Here is a 21,663-nt window from a genome sequence, read left to right as displayed (position 1 = left end):
ATGTTCAGGATCCCTGGGCGCTAGAGATCATATCTCAGGGATACCTTCTAGACTTCAAATTATCTCCCCCAAGAGGGAGATTTCATCTGTCAAGGTTGTCAACAAACCAGATAAAGAAAGAAGCGTTTCTACGCTGTGTACAAGATCTGTTATTAATGGGAGTGATCCATCCGGTTCCGCGGTCGGAACAAGGACAAGGGTTCTACTCAAACCTGTTTGTGGTTCCCAAAAAAGAGGGAACTTTCAGGCCAATCTTAGATTTAAAGATTCTAAACAAATTCCTAAGAGTTCCATCGTTCAAAATGGAAACTATTCGGACAATCTTACCCATGATCCAAAAGGGTCAGTACATGACCACAGTGGATTTAAAAGATGCTTACCTTCACATACCGATTCACAAAGATCATCACCGGTATCTACGGTTTGCCTTCCTAGACAGGCACTACCAGTTTGTAGCTCTTCCATTCGGATTGGCTACGGCTCCAAGAATCTTCACAAAGGTTCTGGGTGCCCTTCTGGCGGTACTAAGACCGCGAGGGATTTCGGTAGCTCCGTACCTAGACGACATTCTAATACAAGCTTCAAGCTTTCAAACTGCCAAGTCTCATACAGAGTTAGTTCTGGCATTTCTAAGGTCGCATGGATGGAAAGTGAACGAAAAGAAGAGTTCTCTTTTTCCTCTCACAAGAGTTCCATTCTTGGGGACTCTTATAGATTCTGTAGAAATGAAGATTTACCTGACAGAAGACAGGTTAACAAAGCTTCAAAATGCATGCCGTGTCCTTCATTCCATTCAACACCCGTCAGTAGCTCAATGCATGGAGGTGATCGGCTTAATGGTAGCGGCAATGGACATAGTACCTTTTGCACGCCTACACCTCAGACCGCTGCAATTGTGCATGCTAAGTCAGTGGAATGGGGATTACTCAGATTTGTCCCCTACTCTGAATCTGAATCAAGAGACCAGAAATTCTCTTCTATGGTGGCTTTATCGGCCACACCTGTACAGGGGGATGCCATTCAGCAGGCCAGACTGGACAATTGTAACAACAGACGCCAGCCTACTAGGTTGGGGCGCTGTCTGGAATTCTCTGAAGGCTCAGGGACTATGGAATCAGGAGGAGAGTCTCCTTCCAATAAACATTCTGGAATTGAGAGCAGTTCTCAATGCCCTTCTGGCTTGGCCCCAATTAACAACTCGGGGGTTCATCAGGTTTCAGTCGGACAACATCACGACTGTAGCTTACATCAACCATCAGGGAGGGACAAGAAGCTCCCTAGCAATGATGGAAGTATCAAAGATAATTCGCTGGGCAGAGTCTCACTCTTGCCACCTGTCAGCAATCCACATCCCGGGAGTGGAGAACTGGGAGGCGGATTTCTTGAGTCGCCAGACTTTTCATCCGGGGGAGTGGGAACTTCATCCGGAGGTCTTTGCCCAAATACTTCGACGTTGGGGCAAACCAGAGATAGATCTCATGGCGTCTCGCCAGAACGCCAAACTTCCTCACTACGGGTCCAGATCCAGGGATCCGGGAGCGGTTCTGATAGATGCTTTGACAGCACCTTGGAACTTCGGGATGGCTTATGTGTTTCCACCCTTCCCGCTGCTTCCTCGATTGATTGCCAAAATCAAACAGGAGAGAGCATCAGTGATTCTAATAGCGCCTGCATGGCCACGCAGGACTTGGTATGCAGATCTAGTGGACATGTCATCCTGTCCGCCTTGGTCTCTACCTCTAAGACAGGACCTTCTGATACAGGGTCCATTCAAACATCAAAATCTAACTTCTCTGAAGCTGACTGCTTGGAAATTGAACGCTTGATTTTATCAAAACGTGGTTTTTCTGAGTCGGTTATTGATACCCTGATACAGGCTAGGAAGCCTGTTACCAGAAAGATTTACCATAAAATATGGCGTAAATACCTATACTGGTGCGAATCCAAACGTTACTCCTGGAGTAAGGTTAGGATCCCTAGGATATTGTCCTTTCTACAAGAAGGTTTAGAAAAGGGTTTATCAGCTAGTTCATTAAAGGGACAGATTTCAGCTCTGTCCATCTTGTTACACAGGCGTCTGTCAGAAAATCCAGACGTCCAGGCCTTTTGTCAGGCTTTAGCTAGGATCAAGCCTGTGTTTAAAGCTGTTGCTCCGCCATGGAGTTTAAACTTAGTTCTTAACGTTTTACAGGGTGTTCCGTTTGAACCCCTTCATTCCATTGATATAAAATTGTTATCTTGGAAAGTTCTGTTTTTAATGGCTATTTCCTCGGCTCGAAGAGTCTCTGAGTTATCAGCCTTACATTGTGATTCTCCTTATCTGATTTTTCACTCAGACAAGGTAGTTCTGCGTACTAAACCTGGGTTCTTACCTAAGGTAGTCACTAACAGGAATATCAATCAAGAGATTGTTGTTCCATCCTTGTGTCCAAATCCTTCTTCAAAGAAGGAACGTCTTCTACACAATCTGGATGTAGTTCGTGCCCTCAAGTTCTACTTGCAGGCAACTAAAGATTTTCGCCAAACTTCTTCCCTGTTTGTCGTTTATTCTGGACAGAGGAGAGGTCAAAAAGCTTCTGCTACCTCTCTCTCTTTTTGGCTTCGTAGCATAATACGTTTAGCCTATGAGACTGCTGGACAGCAGCCTCCTGAAAGAATTACAGCTCACTCCACTAGAGCTGTGGCTTCCACTTGGGCCTTTAAGAATGAGGCCTCTGTTGAACAGATTTGCAAGGCTGCAACTTGGTCTTCTCTTCATACTTTTTCCAAATTTTACAAATTTGACACTTTTGCTTCTTCGGAGGCTATTTTTGGGAGAAAGGTTCTTCAGGCAGTGGTTCCTTCTGTATAATGAGCCTGCCTATCCCTCCCGTCATCCGTGTACTTTTGCTTTGGTATTGGTATCCCAGAAGTAATGATGACCCGTGGACTGATCACACATAACAGAAGAAAACATAATTTATGCTTACCTGATAAATTCCTTTCTTCTGTTGTGTGATCAGTCCACGGCCCGCCCTGTTTTAAGGCAGGTAAATATCTTTTAAATTATACTCCAGTCACCACTTCACCCTTGGTTACTCCTTTCTCGTTGATTCTTGGTCGAATGACTGGGACTGACGTAGAGGGGAGGAGCTATATGCAGCTCTGCTGGGTGAATCCTCTTGCATTTCCTGTTGGGGAGGAGTTATATCCCAGAAGTAATGATGACCCGTGGACTGATCACACAACAGAAGAAAGGAATTTATCAGGTAAGCATAAATTATGTTATTACTTAGTGTAAAAAAACGTTTGCATGATTTATAAATAAAAACGTTTTTTCTCTGAGGTGATAAATCTTTATTTGGGGCCTAATTTCCACATGGCTTGTTAGATTACTCCTAGGAGTACTTTTTTAAGGCCCTCTGACTTTGAGTGCATGGTGGGAGGGGCCTATTTCTCTTGTTAAGTGTAGTCAGTCCACGGGTCATCCATTACTTATGGGATTATATCTCTCCCCAACAGGAAGTTGCAAGAGGATCACCCAAGCAGAGCTGCTATATAGCTCCTCCCCTCACGTCATATCCAGTCATTCTCTTGCAAGTCTCAACAAAGGAGGTTGTGAGAGGAGACAGGAGTTTTTTACTTAATTCATCAATCAAGTTTGTTATTTTAAAATGGCACCGGAGTGTGCTGTTTTTTCTCTCAGGCAGTATTTAGAAGAAGATCTGCCTGCGTTTTCTATGATCTTAGCAGACGTAACTAAGATCCACTGGCTGTTCTCGCGCATTCTGAGGAGGGGTAACTTCAGAAAGGGGAATAGCATGCGGGGTCCTCCGCAAATGAGGTATGTGCAGTATAATATTTTCTAGGAATGGAATTGACTAAGAAAACACTGCCGTTACCCATATGATGCAAGTACAGCCTTTAATGCAGTAGTAGCGACTGGTATCAGGCTGTTAAATGTATGCACAGTTGAGTTATTTTCTAGGGACTAGAATTTGACTGAGAAAATACTGTTAATACTGAAATAAATGTATAAGCCTTAACTGCAGTAGAAGCGACTGGTAGCAGGCTTAGTGATAACTTTACATAACACTGGAAAAGTTGTTTTTAAAACGTTTACTGGCATGTTATTCGTTTTGTGAGGTACTTTGGTGATAAATCTTTTTGGGCATGATTTTTTTCCACATGGCTAACGTTTATTTCTGCATAGAAACCGTTGTAACGGGTCTCCCACTGTTGTAATATGAGTGGGAGGGGCCTTTTTTAGCGCCTTGTTGCGCAGATAAAATTCTAGCACAGTCTTCCTGCCTTTTCCTCCTTGATCCAGGACGTCTCCAGAGAGCTCAAGGGTCTTCAAAATTCAATTTTGAGGGAGGTAATCAGTCACAGCAGACCTGTGACAGTGTGTTTGACTGTGAGAAAAATGTTAAATCTAAAATTGATTATCCGGTTGTGGGTATTGAGGGGTTAATCATCCGTTTGCTAGTGGGTGCAATCCTCTGCTAAATTCATACATTTATTGTTAAAATTGTTGGCTATAACTGAATTAGTTCATTGTTATTTCAACTGTGACAGTTTTTTTGTGTTTTTAAAAGCGCTGCTGCGTTTTTTCATATTGCTTGTAAATTCACTGACAGTTTTTTTCCAAGCTTGCTAGCCTTCATTGCTAGTCTGTTAAACATGTCTGATACAGATGAATCTACTTGTTCATTATGTTTAAAAGCCAATGTGGAGCCCAATAGAAATTTGTGTACCAATTGTATTGATGTTACTTTAAATAAAAGTCAGTCTTTACCGGTAAAGAAATGATCACCAGACATCGAGGGGGAAGTTATGCCGTCTAACTCTCCTCACGTGTCAGTACCTTCGCCTCCCGCTCAGGAGGTGCGTGAGATTGTGGCGCCAAGTACATCAAGGCCCTTACAAATCACTTTGCATGATATGGCTAATGTTATGAAAGAAGTATTATCTAATTTGCCTGAGTTAAGAGGCAAGCGCGATAGCTCTGGGTTAAGGACAGAGCACGCCGATGACACGAGAGCCATGTCCGATACTGCGTCACAATTTGCAGAACATGAGGACGGAGAGCTTCATTCTGTGGGTGACGGATCTGATCCGGGGAGACCGGATTCAGAAATTTCAAATTTTAAATTTAAGCTTGAGAACCTCCGTGTATTGCTAAGGGAAGTTTTAGCGGCTCTGAATGATTGCGACACGGTGGCAATCCCAGAGAAATTATGTAGGCTGGATAAATACTATGCGGTACCGGTGTGTACTGACGTTTTTCCTATACCTAAAAGGCTTACAGAGATTATTAGCAAGGAGTGGGATAGACCCGGTGTGCCTTTTTCCCCTCCTCCGATATTTAGAAAAATGTTCCCAATAGACGCCACCACACGAGACTTATGGCAGACGGTCCCTAAGGTGGAGGGAGCAGTTTCTACTTTAGCCAAGCGTACCACTATCCCGGTGGAGGATAGTTGTGCTTTCTCAGATCCAATGGATAAAAAATTAGAAGGTTACCTTAAGAAAATGTTTGTTCAACAAGGTTTTATATTACAGCCCCTTGCATGCATTGCGCCCGTCACTGCTGCGGCTGCATTCTGGTTTGAGTCTCTGGAAGAGGCTATTCGCACGGCTCCATTGGATGAGATTATGAACAAGCTTAAAGCCCTTAAGCTAGCTAATGCATTTGTTTCGGATGCCGTGGTGCATTTAACCAAACTAACGGCTAAGAACTCCGGATTCGCCATCCAGGCGCGCAGAGTGCTATGGCTTAAATCCTGGTCAGCAGATGTAACTTCTAAATCTAAATTGCTTAATATTCCTTTCAAAGGGCAAACCTTATTTGGGCCCGGCTTGAAAGAAATTATTGCTGACATTACTGGAGGTAAGGGTCACTCCCTTCCTCAGGACAGGGCCAAATCAAAGGCCAAACAGTCTAATTTCCATGCCTTTCGTAATTTCAAGGCAGGAGCAGCATCAACTTCCTCTGCCCCAAAACAGGAAGGGACTGCTACTCGTTACAGACAGGGTTGGAAAGGCAACCAGTCTTGGAACAAGGGCAAGCAGGCCAGAAAACCTGCTGCTGCCCCTAAGACAGCATGAAGTAAGGGCCCCCTGTCCGGAAACGGATCTAGTGGGGGGCAGACTTTCTCTCTTTGCCCAAGCTTGGGCAAGAGATGTCCAGGATCCCTGGGCATTGGAGATCATATCTCAGGGATATCTTCTGGACTTCAAAGCTTCTCCTCCACAAGTGAGATTTCATCTTTCAAGGTTATCAGCAAACCAAATAAAGAAAGAGGCGTTTCTACGCTGTGTACAAGACCTCTTATTAATGGGGGTGATCCACCCAGTTCCGCGGTCGGAACAAGGGCAAGGATTTTATTCAAATCTGTTTGTGGTTCCCAAGAAAGAGGGAACCTTCAGACCAATCTTGGACTTAAAGATCCTAAACAAGTTCCTAAGAGTTCCATCATTCAAAATGGAAACTATTCGAACCATCCTACCCATGATCCAAGAGAGTCAGTACATGACCACAGTGGACTTAAAGGATGCCTACCTTCACATACCGATTCACAAGGATCATTATCGGTATCTAAGATTTGCCTTCCTAGACAGGCATTACCAGTTTGTAGCTCTTCCCTTCGGGTTAGCTACGGCCCCAAGAATCTTTACAAAGGTTCTGGGCTCACTTCTGGCGGTACTAAGACCGCGAGGCATAGCGGTGGCTCCGTACCTAGACGACATTCTGATACAAACGTCAAGTTTTCAAACTGCCAAGTCTCATACAGAGATAGTTCTGGCATTTCTGAGGTCGCATGGGTGGAAGGTGAACGTGGAAAAGAGTTCTCTATTACCACTCACAAGGGTTCCCTTCTTAGGGACTCATAGATTCTGTAGAGATGAAAATTTACCTGACGGAGGCCAGGTTATCAAAACTTCTAAATGCTTGCGGTGCCCTAAATTCCATTCCACACCCTTCAGTAGCCCAGTGCATGGAAGTAATCGGCTTAATGGTAGCAGCAATGGACATAGTACCATTTGCGCGCCTGCATCTCAGACCGCTGCAATTATGCATGCTCAGTCAGTGGAATGGGGATTACTCAGATTTGTCCCCTCTAATAAATCTGGATCAAGAGACCAGGGATTCTCTTCTCTGGTGGCTTTCTCGACTCCATCTGTCCAAAGGGATGACCTTTCGCAGGCCAGATTGGACGATTGTAACAACAGATGCCAGCCTTCTAGGTTGGGGCGCAGTCTGGAACTCCCTGAAGGCTCAGGGATCGTGGACTCAGGAGGAGAAACTCCTCCCAATAAATATTCTGGAATTAAGAGCGATATTCAATGCTCTTCTAGCTTGGCCTCAGTTGGCAACACTGAGGTTCATCTGGTTTCAGTCGGACAATATCACGACTGTGGCTTACATCAACCATCAAGGGGGAACCAGGAGTTCCCTAGCGATGTTGGAAGTATCAAAGATAATTCGCTGGGCAGAGTCCAACTCTTGCCACCTGTCGGCGATCTATATCCCAGGCGTGGAGAACTGGGAGGCGGACTTCCTAAGTCGTCAGACTTTTCATCCGGGGGAGTGGGAACTTCATCCGGAGGTCTTTGCTCAACTAATTCATCGTTGGGGCAAACCGGAACTGGATCTCATGGCTTCTCGACAGAATGCCAAACTTCCTTGCTACGGATCCAGGTCCAGGGACCCGGGAGCGGCGCTGATAGATGCTCTAGCAGCCCCTTGGGGTTTCAACATGGCTTATGTGTTTCCACCATTTCCGCTGCTTACTCGGCTGATTGCCAAGATCAAACAGGAGAGAGCATCTGTGATTCTGATAGCACCTGCGTGGCCACGCAGGACCTGGTATGCAGATCTAGTGGGCATGTCGTCCTGTCCACCATGGTCTCTACCTCTGAGACAGGACCTTCTAATTCAGGGTCCTTTCAACCATCCAGATCTAATTTCTCTGAGGCTGACTGCATGGAGATTGAACGCTTGATTCTATCAAAGCGTGGCTTCTCTGAGTCAGTTATTGATACCTTAATACAGGCTCGGAAACCTGTTACCAGAAAAATTTACCATAAAATATGGCGTAAATACTTATATTGGTGTGAATCCAAGAGTTACTCATGGAGTAAAGTTAGGATTCCTAGGATTTTGTCCTTTCTACAAGAGGGTTTGGAAAAGGGTTTATCTGCTAGTTCATTAAAGGGACAGATTTCTGCTCTGTCTATTCTGTTACACAAGCGTCTGGCAGATGTTCCAGACGTTCAGGCTTTTTGTCAGGCTTTGGCTAGGATTAAGCCTGTGTTTAAGACTGTTGCTCCGCCGTGGAGCTTAAACTTAGTTCTTAAAGTTCTTCAAGGTGTTCCGTTTGAACCCCTCCATTCCATTGATATTAAGCTGTTATCTTGGAAAGTTCTGTTTTTGATGGCTATTTCCTCGGCTCGAAGAGTCTCTGAGTTATCTGCCCTACACTGTGATTCTCCTTATCTGATTTTCCATTCAGACAAGGTAGTTCTGCGTACTAAACCTGGGTTTTTACCTAAGGTAGTTTCTAACAGGAATATCAATCAAGAGATTGTTGTTCCATCATTATGTCCTAACCCTTCTTCAAAGAAGGAACGACTTTTGCATAATCTGGACGTAGTCCGTGCCCTGAAGTTCTATTTACAGGCAACTAAAGATTTTCGTCAAACTTCTTCCCTGTTTGTCGTTTACTCGGGACAGAGGAGAGGTCAAAAGGCTTCGGCTACCTCTCTCTCCTTTTGGCTTCGTAGCATAATACGTTTAGCCTATGAGACTGCTGGACAGCAGCCTCCTGAAAGAATTACAGCTCATTCCACTAGAGCTGTTGGCTTCCACCTGGGCCTTTAAAAATGAGGCCTCTGTTGAACAGATTTGCAAGGCTGCAACTTGGTCTTCACTTCACACTTTTTCAAAATTTTACAAATTTGACACTTTTGCTTCTTCGGAGGCTATTTTTGGGAGAAAGGTGCTTCAGGCAGTGGTTCCTTCCGTTTAAAGTTCCTGCCTTGTCCCTCCCATCATCCGTGTACTTTAGCTTTGGTATTGGTATCCCATAAGTAATGGATGACCCGTGGACTGACTACACTTAACAAGAGAAAACATAATTTATGCTTACCTGATAAATTTATTTCTCTTGTAGTGTAGTCAGTCCACGGCCCGCCCTGTCTTTTAAGGCAGACCTAAATTTTAATTAAACTCCAGTCACCACTGCACCCTATGGTTTCTCCTTTCTCGTCTTGTTTCGGTCGAAGTACTGGATATGACATGTGAGGGGAGGAGCTATATAGCAGCTCTGCTTGGGTGATCCTCTTGCAACTTCCTGTTGGGGAAAGATAGAATCCCATAAGTAATGGATGACCCGTGGACTGACTACACTACAAGAGAAATAAATTTATCAGGTAAGCATAAATTATGTTTTTCGTTTCAGTCTGAGACATCCATCTTCCCTGAAAGAGTCCTCTGGCTTATAGGACCTCTATAGAGGGTTTTGTTCCTGCAAAAATCGTTTTTAAGGGCCGGTAGGAGCCACAGCAGAGCTGTGGCAGTGTGTTTGACTGTTTGTTAACAGGTTTAATGTTTTTCTAATTCGTTTTTGGGCCTGATGGGTTAATCATCCATTTGCAAGTGGGTGCAATGCTGCTTTAGTCCCTTATACACACTGTAAAAATTTCGTAGTTTTTACTACTTTTTTCACTGTTTTGCAGTTTGTGGTAGTTTTTTTTCTCTTAAAGGCACAGTACCGTTTTTTTATTATTGCTTTTTTCACATTTATTTGTTTTCCAAGCTTGATGGTCTCATTACTAGTCTGTTAAACATGTCTGACATAGAGGAAACTCCTTGTTCATTATGTTTTGAAGCCATTGTGGAACCCCCTCTTAGAATGTGTACCAAATGCACTGACCTTTCTATAAGTTATAAAGACCATATTATGGCTTTTAAAGATTTATCACCTGAGGTTTCTGAGACTGACAAAAGGGAGGTTATGCCATCTAGCTCTCCCCACGTGTCAGCACCTATAACTCCCGCTCAAGGGACGCCAAGTACATCTAGCGCGTCCAATGCGTTTACTTTACAAGACATGGCGGCAGTTATGAATCATACCCTCACAGAGGTATTGTCCAAACTGCCAGGGTAACAAGGAAAGCGAGACAGCTCTGGGGCTAGAACAAATACAGAGCTCTCTGACGCTTTAGTAGCTGTCTGATATACCCTCCCAATGTGCAGAAGTTGAAGCAGGAGAGCTTCTATCTGTGGGTGACTTCTCTGATTCAGGGAAGACGTTACTTCAGTCTGTCTCTGAAATGACAGCATTTAAATTTAAGCTTGAACACCTCCGCGTGTTGCTCAGGGAGGTTTTAGCGACTCTGGATGACTGTGACACCATTGTAGTCCCAGAGAAATTGTGTAAAATGGACAAATACTTTGCAGTGCCTGTTTACACTGATGTTTTTCAAATCCCTAAGAGGTTTTCAGAAATTATTTCTAAGGAATGGGATAGACCAGGTGTGCCGTTCTCTCCCCCTCCTGCTTTTAAGAAAAGGTTTCCTATAGATGCCGCTACACGGGACTTGTGGCAGACGGTCCCTAAGGTGGAGGGAGCAGTCTCTACCCTAGCTAAACGTACAACTATTCCGGTCAAGGACAGTTGTGCTTTCCTAGATCCTATGGATAAGAAATTAGAGGGTTTCCTTAAGAAAATCTTTATACAACAAGGTTTTATTCTCCAGCCTCTTGCATGCATTGCCCCAGTCACTGCTGCAGCAGCTTTCTGGTTCGAGTCTCTGGAGGAGGCTTTACATGTAGAGACCCCGTTGGATGATATCCTTGACAGGCTTAAAGCTCTTAAGTTGGCCAATTCATTTATTTCTGACGCCGTTTTTCATTTAACCAAGCTAACGGCTAAAAATTCAGGTTTTGCCATTTAGGTACGTAGGGCGCTATGGCTTAAATCCTGGTCAGCTGATGTCACTTCAAAGTCTAAACTTCTCAATATCCCCTTCAAAGGGCAGACCCTATTTGGGCCTGGACTGAAGGAGATTATATCTGATATTACTGGAGGAAAAGGCCACGCCCAGGATAGGTCCAACAAGTTAAGGACCAAACAGACTAATTTTCGTTCCTTTCGAAACTTCAAGAGTGGCGCAGCTTCATCTTCTTCTACAAAACAAGAGGGAAATTTTGCCCAGTCCAAGCCAGTCTGGAGACCTGACCAGGCTTGGAACAAGGGGAATCAGGCCAAAAAGCCTGCTGCTGCCTCTAAGACAGCATGAAGGAGTAGCCCCCGATCCGGGACCGGATCTAGTGGGGGGCAGACTTTCTCTCTTCGCCCAGGCTTGGGCAAGAGACGTCCAGGATCCCTGGGCTCTGGAGATTGTTTCCCAGGGATATCTTCTGGATTTCAAAGCTTCATCTCCAAAGGGGAGATTTCATCTCTCACAATTATCTGCAAACCAGATAAAGAGAGAGGCATTCTTACATTGCGTTCAAGACCTACTAGTTATGGGAGTGATCCACCCATTTCAAAAGGAGAAACAGGGGCAGGGCTTCTATTCAAATCTGTTTATAGTTCCCAAGAAAGAGGGAACTTTCAGACCAATCTTGGATCTCAAGATCCTAAACAAATTTCTCAGGGTCCCATTCTTCAAGATGGAGACTATTCGAACCATCCTACCTATGATCCAGGAGGGTCAATATATGACTACCGTGGATTTAAAGGATTCTTATCTACATATTCCGATGCACAGGGATCATCATCAGTTTCTCAGGTTCGCCTTCCTAGACAGGCATTACCAGTTTGTGGCTCTTCCCTTCAGGTTAGCCACGGCACCAAGAATCTTTACGAAGGTTCTAGGGTCCCTTCTGGTGGTACTAAGACCGCGGGGTATAGCAGTAGCCCCTTACCTAGAAGACATCCTGATACAGGCGTCAACTTTTCAAATCGCCAGGTCCCATACGGACATTGTTCTGGCATTCCTAAGGTCTCACGGGGGGGAAGTGAACGAAGGAAAGAGTTCTCTCTAACAAGAGTTTCCTTCCTAGGAACTCTGATAGATTCAGTAGAAATGAAGATTTATCTGACAGAGGTCAGGTTGTCAAAACTTCTAACTTCCTGCCGTGCTCTTTATTCGATTTCTCGTCCGTCAGTGGCTCAGTGTATGGCGGTAATCGGATTAATGGTAGCGGCAATGGACATAGTTCCGTTTGCCCGCCTACATCTCAGACCACTGCAACTTTGCATGCTCAATCAGTGGAATGGGGATTTCACAGATTTGTCCCCTCTACTAAATCTGGATCAAGAGACCAGGGATTCTCTTCTCTGGTGGCTATCTCGGGTCCATCTGTCAAAGGGAATCAGTTTCCGCAGGCCAGAATGGACTATAGTAACGAAAGATGCCAGCCTTCTGGGGTGCAGCTATCCATATCCCAGGAGGAGAGAACTGGGAGGCGGATTTTCTAAGTCGGCAGACTTTTCATCCGGGGGAGTGGGAGCTCCATCCGGAGGTATTTGCCCAGTTGATCCAACTTTGGGGCAAACCAGAACTGGATCTCATGGCGTCTCGTCAGAACGCCAAGCTTCCTTGTTACGGGTCCAGGGATTCCAAGGCAGCACTGATAGATGCTCTAGCAGCGCCCTGGTCCTTCAGCCTTGCTTATGTGTTTCCACAGCTCTCTGCTCTCTCGTCTGATTGCCAAGATCAAGCAGGAGAGAGCTTCGGTGATCTTGATAGCCCCTGAATGGCCACGCAGGACTTGGTATGCAGATCTGGTGGACATGTCATCCTTTCCACCATGGTCTCTGCCGCTAAGTCAGGACCTTCTACTTCAAGGTCTCTTCAAACATCCAAATCTAATTTCTCTACGTCTGACTGCTTGGAGATTGAACGCTTGATTCTATCAAAGCGTGATATTTCTGAATCGGTCATTGATACCTTAATTCAGGCTCGAAAGCCTGTCACCAGGAAAATCTATCATAAGATATGGTGTAAATATCTTCATTGGTGTGAATCCAAGGGTTACTCATGGAGTAAGGTCAGGATTCCTAAGATATTATCTTTTCTCCAAGAAGGATTGGAGAAGGGTTTGTCAGCTAGTTCCTTAAAGGGACAGATTTCTGCTCTGTCTATTCTTTTGCTCAATCGTCTGGCTGAGGTTCCAGACGTGCAGGCGTTTTGTCAGGCTTTAGTTAGAATCAAGCATGTGTTTAAACCTGTTGCTCCGCCATGGAGTTTAAATTTAGTTCTTAGTTCTTCAAGGGGTTCCGTTTGAACCTTTGCATTCCATAGATATTAAGCTTTTATCTTGGAAAGTTCTGTTTTTAGTAGCTATCTCCTCGGCTTGAAGAGTTTCGGAGTTATCTGCTTTACAATGTGATTCCCCTTATCTGATTTTCCATGCAGATAAGGTAGTGTTACGTACCAAACCTGGGTTTCTTCCTAAGGTGGTATCTAATAAGAATATCAATCAGGAGATTGTTGTTCCTTCCCTATGTCCTAATCCTTCTTCAAAGAAGGAACGTCTATTACACAATCTTGACGTGGTTCGTGCTTTAAAGTTTTATTTACAAGCTACGAAAGATTTTCGTCAAACATCTGCTTTGTTTGTTGTCTACTCTGGACAGAGGTGAGGCCAAAAGGCTTCGGCAACTTCTCTTTCTTTTTGGCTAAGAAGTATAATACGTTTAGCTTATGAGACTGCTGGCCAGCAGCCTCCTTAAAGAATTAAATCTCATTCTACTAGAGCAGTAGCTTCCACATGGGCTTTTAAACATGAGGCCTCTGTTGAACAGATTTGTAAGGCGGCGACTTGGTCTTCGCTTCATACCTTTTCTAAATTCTATAAATTTGATACTTTTGCTTCTTCGGAGACTATTTTTGGGAGAAAGGTCTTACAGGCAGTGGTGCCTTCCGTTTAAGTTCCTGCCTTGTCCCTCCCTTCATCCGTGTCCTAAAGCTTTGGTATTGGTATCCCACAAGGGGACACATGGATGAACCCGTGGACTGGATACACCTTTACAAGAGAAAACAAAATATGCTTACCTGATACATTTATTTCTCTTGTGGTGTATCCAGTCCACGGCCCGCCCTGTCATTTTAAGGCAGGTGTTTTTTATTTTTAAACTACAGTCACCACTGCACCCTATAGTTTCTCCTTTTTTTCTTGCTTGTCTTCGGTCGAATGACTGGGGGTGGCAGTTAGGGGAGGAGCTATATAGACAGCTCTGCTGTGGGTGTCCTCTTGCAGCTTCCTGTTGGGAAGGAGAATATCCCACAAGTAATGGATGAACCCATGGACTGGATACACCACAAGAGAAATAAATTTATCAGGTAAGCATAAATTTTGTTTTTGCATGAACTAAAACTTAGTTTGGGGGGGAGGGGGGTGCACCACAGTCATTTCTTGTTATAGCTCCCTTGTTGTACTTTATAGAGTTAGAGATTTTAAAAGGTTTTTTTTTTTTTTTTTTTTTTTTTTTTTTTAAATCATTACTCATACAAAATAGTGCTTATTTTCTGCGGCTCAGTTTATATGATACAATGTATGCTTTTTAATGTATACTTTTTAATTTAAATCTGTAGATTTATTTTACAGTCTCTTGAGATGGAAATCAGAGAGAGGCTGTAACTGTGAAGTCAATTCTGTTGAACAACCTCAGTGCTGTATAAAAAAACCCAGTGATTTCAATGTTTTGTTTCTTAGAGGAAGATGATAAATTAAATTCTGATTCAGAGGAGAAACTGAAGCAGGATCCAGAGGAGAAACTGAAGCAGGATCCAGAGGAGAAACTGAAGCAGGATCCAGAGGAGAAACTGAAGCAGGATCCAGAGGAGAAACTGAAGCAGGATCCAGAGGAGAAACTGAAGCAGGATCCAGAGGAGAAACTGAAGCAGGATCCAGAGGAGAAACTGAAGCAGGACCCTGTTGAGATAATAAAGCACGTTCCAGTACCTATTCCTGTACCAGTGTTTGTGCCGGTACCTATGCATCTATACTGTCGGAACATTCCAACACCCACAATTATTCCAATTCCAGTAAGTATGATAGAAGGCAACATTTCTTATGCACAGGAAGATTGCACTTTTGTGTTGAAGTTTGCTAAGAACTAGATTTATCTTTACATGATGTTACAATCTTTTAAAAATGAAAAAAGTCACCATTACAGCATATGAAAAAGGAGATAATTTTGTACAGCTGTATAGTTGGCTGTCCACTTGGAAATAGGCAGCAACTGTAACTTGTTAAAGCAACAACGCCTTCCACCCACTCTCCATTTTTTTAAGTTTGTGTTTGGACACGACTGTTCTGGACTGGTGCTCATTTGTTACCTTTCTAATGTTTGAACGAAGAAAAAAATAGGAGTAAATTAGAAAGTTGCTTAAAATTTGGGTCCAGTATCCTTTTAAGAAATGGTATCTCTTTAAAGTTGAAGGTGTGGTGGACTTGAGTCTGTTAAAGGACAACTAATTTGTTTCCATTTTTGCAGAATAAGCTACTTACCACTATTAGCCAAGATACGTTAAGGGATCCAAGGCAAATTGAAAAGGAAGTATTTAATGTCTAGGGGTGTAATACCGTTAATTTAAGATAGGATAGCCTTCCAGAATGTTTGTATAATCGGCTATGACCATCAATATATTTATATCATGTAGCCCCAGGAAATATGTTTTGTTAAAGGGGTGTCCATGTACTTTGGGCTATGTAGTGTGTGTAGTGGGAACACAATTGGCAAAATATAGTTCTGGGTGCTCAATGGAAACTCTCAGCTAAGTTTACTTCCAGTGACTTATGCAGTTAAAGGGACATGACACCCACATTTTTTCTTTTATGATTTAGAAAGAGAATGCAATTGTAAACATCTTTCTATTTTACTTATATTATCTAATTTGTTTTATTCTCTTGATATTCTTTGCTGAAAAGCATATCTAGATATGCTCAGTAGCTGCTGATTGGTTGCTGCACATAGAAGCCTTGTGTGATTGGCTCACCATGTTCATTGCTTTTTCTTCAACTAAGGATATCTAAAAAATAAAGCAAAATAAATAATGGAAGTAAATTGTAATGTTGTTTAAAATTCTATTCTCTATCTGAATCATGAAAGAAATATTTTGGGTTTAGTGGCCCTTTAACTTAAAGGGACAGTCAACACCAGAATGTTTGTTGTTTTAAAAGATAGATAATCCCTTAATTACCAATTCCCCAGTTTTGCATAACCAACACAGCTATAATTATACATGTTTTACCTCTGTAATTACCTTGTATCTAAGCCTCAGCAGACTGACCCCTTATTTCAGTTCTTTTGACAGACTTGCATTTTAGCCAATCAGAACTGTCTCCATGGTAAATTCACGTGCATGAGCTCAATGTTATCTATATGAAACATGTGAACTAATGCCTTCTAGTGGTGAAAAACTATCAAAAGGCATTTAGATTAGAGGCGGCCTTCAAGGTCTAAGAAATTAGCATACGAACCTCCTAGGTTTAGCTTTCAACTAAGAATACCAAAAGAACAAAGCAAAATTGGTGATAAAAGTAAATTAGAAAGTTGTTTGTTTAAAATGACATGCCCTATTTGAAACATGAGGTTTTTTTTTTTGGACTTGACTGTCCCTTTAATTCAATTCTGGGTAGGAGTCCCAGTGTATGATCTTTTCCTATTGGACTTTTACCCCGAATTTTTCTGCATTTGTCTTAAATACAATTTCACCCTGCTTGTTCTTGGTCTGATAATTTACGCTAGTTGTCCTTAGGAGCAGGCACTTCTGATTTAGTTTCAAAATAAATGATATATTTAAAGAGACAGTCAAGTCCAAAATAAACTTTCATGGTTCAAATAAGGCATATCATTTTAACTTTCCAATGTACTTTTATCACCAATTTTGCTTTGTTCTCTTGGTATTCTTAGTTGAAAGCTAAACCTAGGAGGCTCATATGCTAATTTCTTAGAACTCGAAGGCCGCCTCTAATCTTAATGCGTTTTGACAGTTTTTCACCACTAGAGGGCATTAGTACAGGTGTGTCATATAGATAACATTTAGCTCACGCACGTGAAGTTACCTAGGAGTCAGCTCTGATTTGCTAAAATTCAAGTCTGTCAAAAGAACTGAAATAAGGGGGCAGTTTGCAAAAGTATAGATACAAGGTAATTAGAGGTAAAACGTGTATTATTATAACTGTTGGTTATGCAAAACTGGGGAGTAGATAATAAAGGGATTATCTATCTTTTTAAACAAAAATTCTGCTGTCGACTGTCCCTTTAAATAGGCTATGATTACGGCTGACAAGATGAAACGCGTCAGATGTCGTGCTGTCTGGCATGTCTTTGATTTTTATCCTCTGGTGTTTTTACTGCACCTTGGATTAAAAAATTGATTTCATTACAGTAGAGCTGTGCAGTGTCTATTTTCTTTTTGGGGTGTTTTTTTTGTGGTTATTTTTTTAAGTAACATTATGCTAATTTTCAGACTTCTAGTCACCAAAGTTTTAGATGTATACTAATGTATACAGCCTTCAGATTGCTTCTGTTTGTGTAATGGGTTTTTCATATGCATGGGAGGGAGCATAGGAGGGTCTGCTCTCAACCCCTTTCATTGGGTGTCCCAGCCAAACCTTATCAACAGTGCTAAACTGGGAGCTTCTAAGTAATTTTTTTTTAATTATTTTTTTTAAAAGGTTTTATACTGGATTTTTTATCTGTATCTCTGCATATTATTATCTATAGGAGTGTCTATTACATGCAGTTAAATGAAAATTGGTGTAAACAGTCTCTTTAAATTAACCTTTTCATTAAAAAACTTTTTAATTACCCTTTTAGTTTCAATAAAATTTAATTTAAGGGGAATTACACTACTTCATGCCACTAGATCAAAAGCTCCTTTTAATCCTTGAAGCTACAAGAGAAGGGTACCCTCAAGTCTTAATAAGAGTTTTATACCTACTTCAAGAATGTTCAAAGCTGTGTGGCTCTTAGGTGTTGCTATAGGGGGAATAAACAATGTTTGTAATTACAAATGTACACACACAAATTATATAAGAGTTTCTTGTTTTGTTTTTTTCCTTGTAGGTGCCTGTTCCAGTTTTTCTACCTTCTGATGTAGATAGTATTGAGAAAGTATTTGCTGTAGAGGAGTCAAAGACTAAGAGTCCCTTGCATCCTACCGAGTTAGAATCTAACTTAACACTTTTTTCGGAGCCAGTTGTGGAAGAGCCATTAGTTTCTGAAGATATTTCTGGTAAGTGACTCGTTCAGAAAAAAGTTTACACAGCAGCTCCTAATGGTTTGCTCCTGCATTTGAACTTTGTTGGATCATTCTATATCCTTTTTTTAACTCTATATCCGCTTGTCGTTATTAATTATGAATTAGATTTTTTTTTTTTATATATTTTTTACATTTTTTTAAAATCTCATTTTATCTTTAAACTAACTTCTTGTTGTAGACGAAGAGGTAGCAGAAAAGGAGACCTTGAAAAGCTGTAGTACAGAAAGCCCAGCAGCATTGTCAGATGCACCTTTTGAGCCAGATCTAGACATTGTACTTGATTTTCCTCAAGGTTAGTATGTTGTGTAGTTTTTTTTTTTTTTTTAAAACGTAGGATACATTTTTTGTTTGAGGCAGTTTTCATTTAAATTCAATTATACTTTCTCATAAAGTGATTGTAAAGTTCATCAATTTACTGCCTGGTGTATATAAAATCATTCTTAAAAACAGGGTGACTTTCATTAATTACATTTTTTTAAAGACGCTTCATTTGTAAAATAATTACTATTTAGACTTTAGTGATGGTAAACATCGTGCCGTTCCTCTGTCGGCATCTCATACTTTTTCCTTCTTAATACAGGGAGAGTCCACAGCCTCATTCCTTGTGGGAAATACTGAACCTGGCCACCAGGAGGAGGCAAAGACACCCCAGCCAAAGGCTTAAATACCTCCCCCACTCCCCTCATCCCCCAGTCATTCTTTGCCTTTTGTCACAGAAGGTTGGCAGAGTGTCAGAAGATTTCGGAGTAGTACCTTAGGAAGGGTATCTGCCCTTCGAGATGGGACTGGAATTTTAAGTAGTCTTGTCAGGCTCTCAGTGAGAGCATTGCCGAAAGTTAGTCTGAAGATGCAGGCAGAGTCTATTCTGCGAACCCATCCAGAATCAGATTAACAGCTCCTTAGCAATCGGTGTTGACGAATTTCACTGCCTGCTTTTTCTCACTTAAGTCGATGTCAGGAGCAATGCTATAAGACTGTCACACTTGAGAGGCTGCGTTTGTTCCACAGCATGGATTCCGGTAAGATCATTTCAATTTTTACACATATTGCAAACGCTAGAAGACAGGGTCACAGTGTGGCTCCTTTCTTTCATGTAATTAGCAAGAGTCCATGAGCTAGTGACGTATGGGATATACATTCCTACCAGGAGGGGCAAAGTTTCCCAAACCTTAAAATGCCTATAAATACACCCCTCACCACACCCACATTTCAGTTTTACAAACTTTGCCTCCGATGGAGGTGGTGAAGTAAGTTTGTGCTAGATTCTACGTTGATATGCGCTCCGCAGCAAGTTGGAGCCCGGTTTTCCTCTCAGCGTGCAGTGAATGTCAGAGGGATGTGAGGAGAGTATTGCCTATTTGAATGCAGTGATCTCCTTCTACGGGGTCTATTTCATAGGTTCTCTGTTATCGGTCGTAGAGATTCATCTCTTACCTCCCTTTTCAGATCGACGATATACTCTTATATATACCATTACCTCTGCTGATTCTCGTTTCAGTACTGGTTTGGCTTTCTACAAACATGTAGATGAGTGTCCTGGGGTAAGTAAATCTTATTTTCTGTGACACTCTAAGCTATGGTTGGGCACTTTATTTATAAAGTTCTAAATATATGTATTCAAACATTTATTTGCCTTGACTCAGAATGTTCAACATTCCTTATTTTTCAGACATTCAGTTTCATATTTGGGATAAATGCATTTGTTTCAATCATTTTTTCTTACCTTAAAAAATTTGACTTTTTCCCTGTGGGCTGTTAGGCTCGCGGGGGCAGAAAATGCTTCATTTTATTGCGTCATTCTTGGCGCAGACTTTTTTGGCGCAAAATTTTTTTTCTGTTTCCGGCGTCATACGTGTCGCCGGAAGTTGTGTCATTTTTTGACGTTTTTTTGCATCAAAAATGTCGGCGTTCCGGATGTGGCGTCATTTTTGGCGCCAAAAGCATTTAGGCTCCAAATAATGTGGGCGTCTTTTTTGGCGCTAAAAAATATGGGCGTCATTTTTGTCTCCACATTATTTAAGTATCATTATTTATTGCTTCTGGTTGCTAGAAGCTTGTTCACTGGCATTTTTTTCCCATTCCTGAAACTGTCATTTAAGGAATTTGATCAATTTTGCTTTATATGTTGTTTTTTCTATTACATATTGCAAGATGTTCCACGTTGCAACTGAGTCAGAAGATACTTCAGGAAAATCACTGCCCGGTGCTGGAGCTACCAAGCTAAGTGTATCTGCTATAAACTTTTGGTATCTGTTTCTCCAGCTGTTATTTGTATTGCATGTCATGTCAAACTTATTAATGCAGATAAAATTTCCTTTAGTACTGTTACATTACCTGTTGCTGTTCCGTCAACATCTAATTTTCAGAGTGTTCCTGATAACATAAGAGATTTTATTTTTTAAATCCATTAAGAAGGCTATGTCTGTTATTTCTCCTTCTAGTATACATAAAAGTCTTTTAAAACTTCTCTTTTTTCAGATGAATTTTTAAATGAACATCATCATTCTGATACTGATAATGGTTCTTCTGGTTCAGAGGTTTCTGTCTCAGAGGTTGATGCTGATAAATCTTTGTATTTGTTCAAGATGGAATTTATTCGTTCTTTACTTAAAGAAGTGTTATTTGCATTAGAAATAGAGGATTCTGGTCCTCTTGATACTAAATGTAAACGTTTAAATAAGGTTTTTAAATCTCCTGTAGTTATTCCAGAAGTGTTTTATCTCCCTAATGCTATTTCTGAAGTAATTTCCAGGGAATGGAATAATTTGGGTAATTTATTTACTCCTTCTAGACGCTTAAGCAAATTATATCCTGTGCCATCTGACAGATTAGAGTTTTTTGGGACCAAAATCCCTAAGGTTATGGGGCTGTCTCTACTCCTGCTAATGTACTACTATTCCGGCAGATAGTACTTCATTTAAGGATCCTTTAGATAGGAAAATTGAATCCTTTCTAAGAAAAGCTTACTTATGTTCAGGTAATCTTCTTAGACCTGCTATATTTTTAGCGGATGTTGCTGCAGCTTCAACTTTTTGGTTAGAAGCTTTAGCGCAACAAGTAACAGATCATAATTTTATAGCATTATTATTATTCTATAACATGCTAATAATTTTATTGGTGATACCATCTTTTGATATCATTAGAGTTGATGTCAGGTATATGTCTCTAGCTATTTTAGCTAGAAAAGCTTTATGGATTAAACTTGGAATGCTGACATGTCTTCTAAGTCAACTTTGCTTTCCCTTTCTTTCCAGGGTAAATAATCATTTTCGTTCCTTTCCTCACAACAAGGAACAAAAGCCTGATCCTTCATCCTCAGGAGCGGTATCAGTTTGGAAACTATTTCCAGTTTGGAATATATCCAAGCCTTATTGAAACCTATAGCCAGCT

At 41.6% G+C, this 21,663-nt stretch overlaps 1 protein-coding gene across 5 annotated transcripts in view; it reads left to right on the top strand.

Annotated features, from left to right (window-relative positions):
• The window catches only part of ZMYM2 (zinc finger MYM-type containing 2), a 409,791-nt gene that overhangs the window by 260,780 nt on the left and 127,348 nt on the right, over positions 1 to 21,663 (top strand). For all 5 annotated transcript variants that reach the window (XM_053708531.1, XM_053708528.1, XM_053708530.1 and 2 more), the window contains 3 exons: positions 14,717 to 15,048; positions 18,078 to 18,246; positions 18,452 to 18,565. In XM_053708531.1, the coding sequence (XP_053564506.1) occupies positions 14,717 to 15,048; positions 18,078 to 18,246; positions 18,452 to 18,565 (615 nt within the window). The remainder of the gene's footprint in view (positions 1 to 14,716; positions 15,049 to 18,077; positions 18,247 to 18,451; positions 18,566 to 21,663) is intronic.

The sequence above is a fragment of the Bombina bombina genome, chromosome 3, assembly GCF_027579735.1.
Source record: "Bombina bombina isolate aBomBom1 chromosome 3, aBomBom1.pri, whole genome shotgun sequence".
NCBI lineage: Eukaryota > Metazoa > Chordata > Amphibia > Anura > Bombinatoridae > Bombina > Bombina bombina.
The sequence above is the reverse complement of the archived record's forward strand: the minus strand, read 5'-3'. Positions and strand labels throughout refer to the sequence as shown.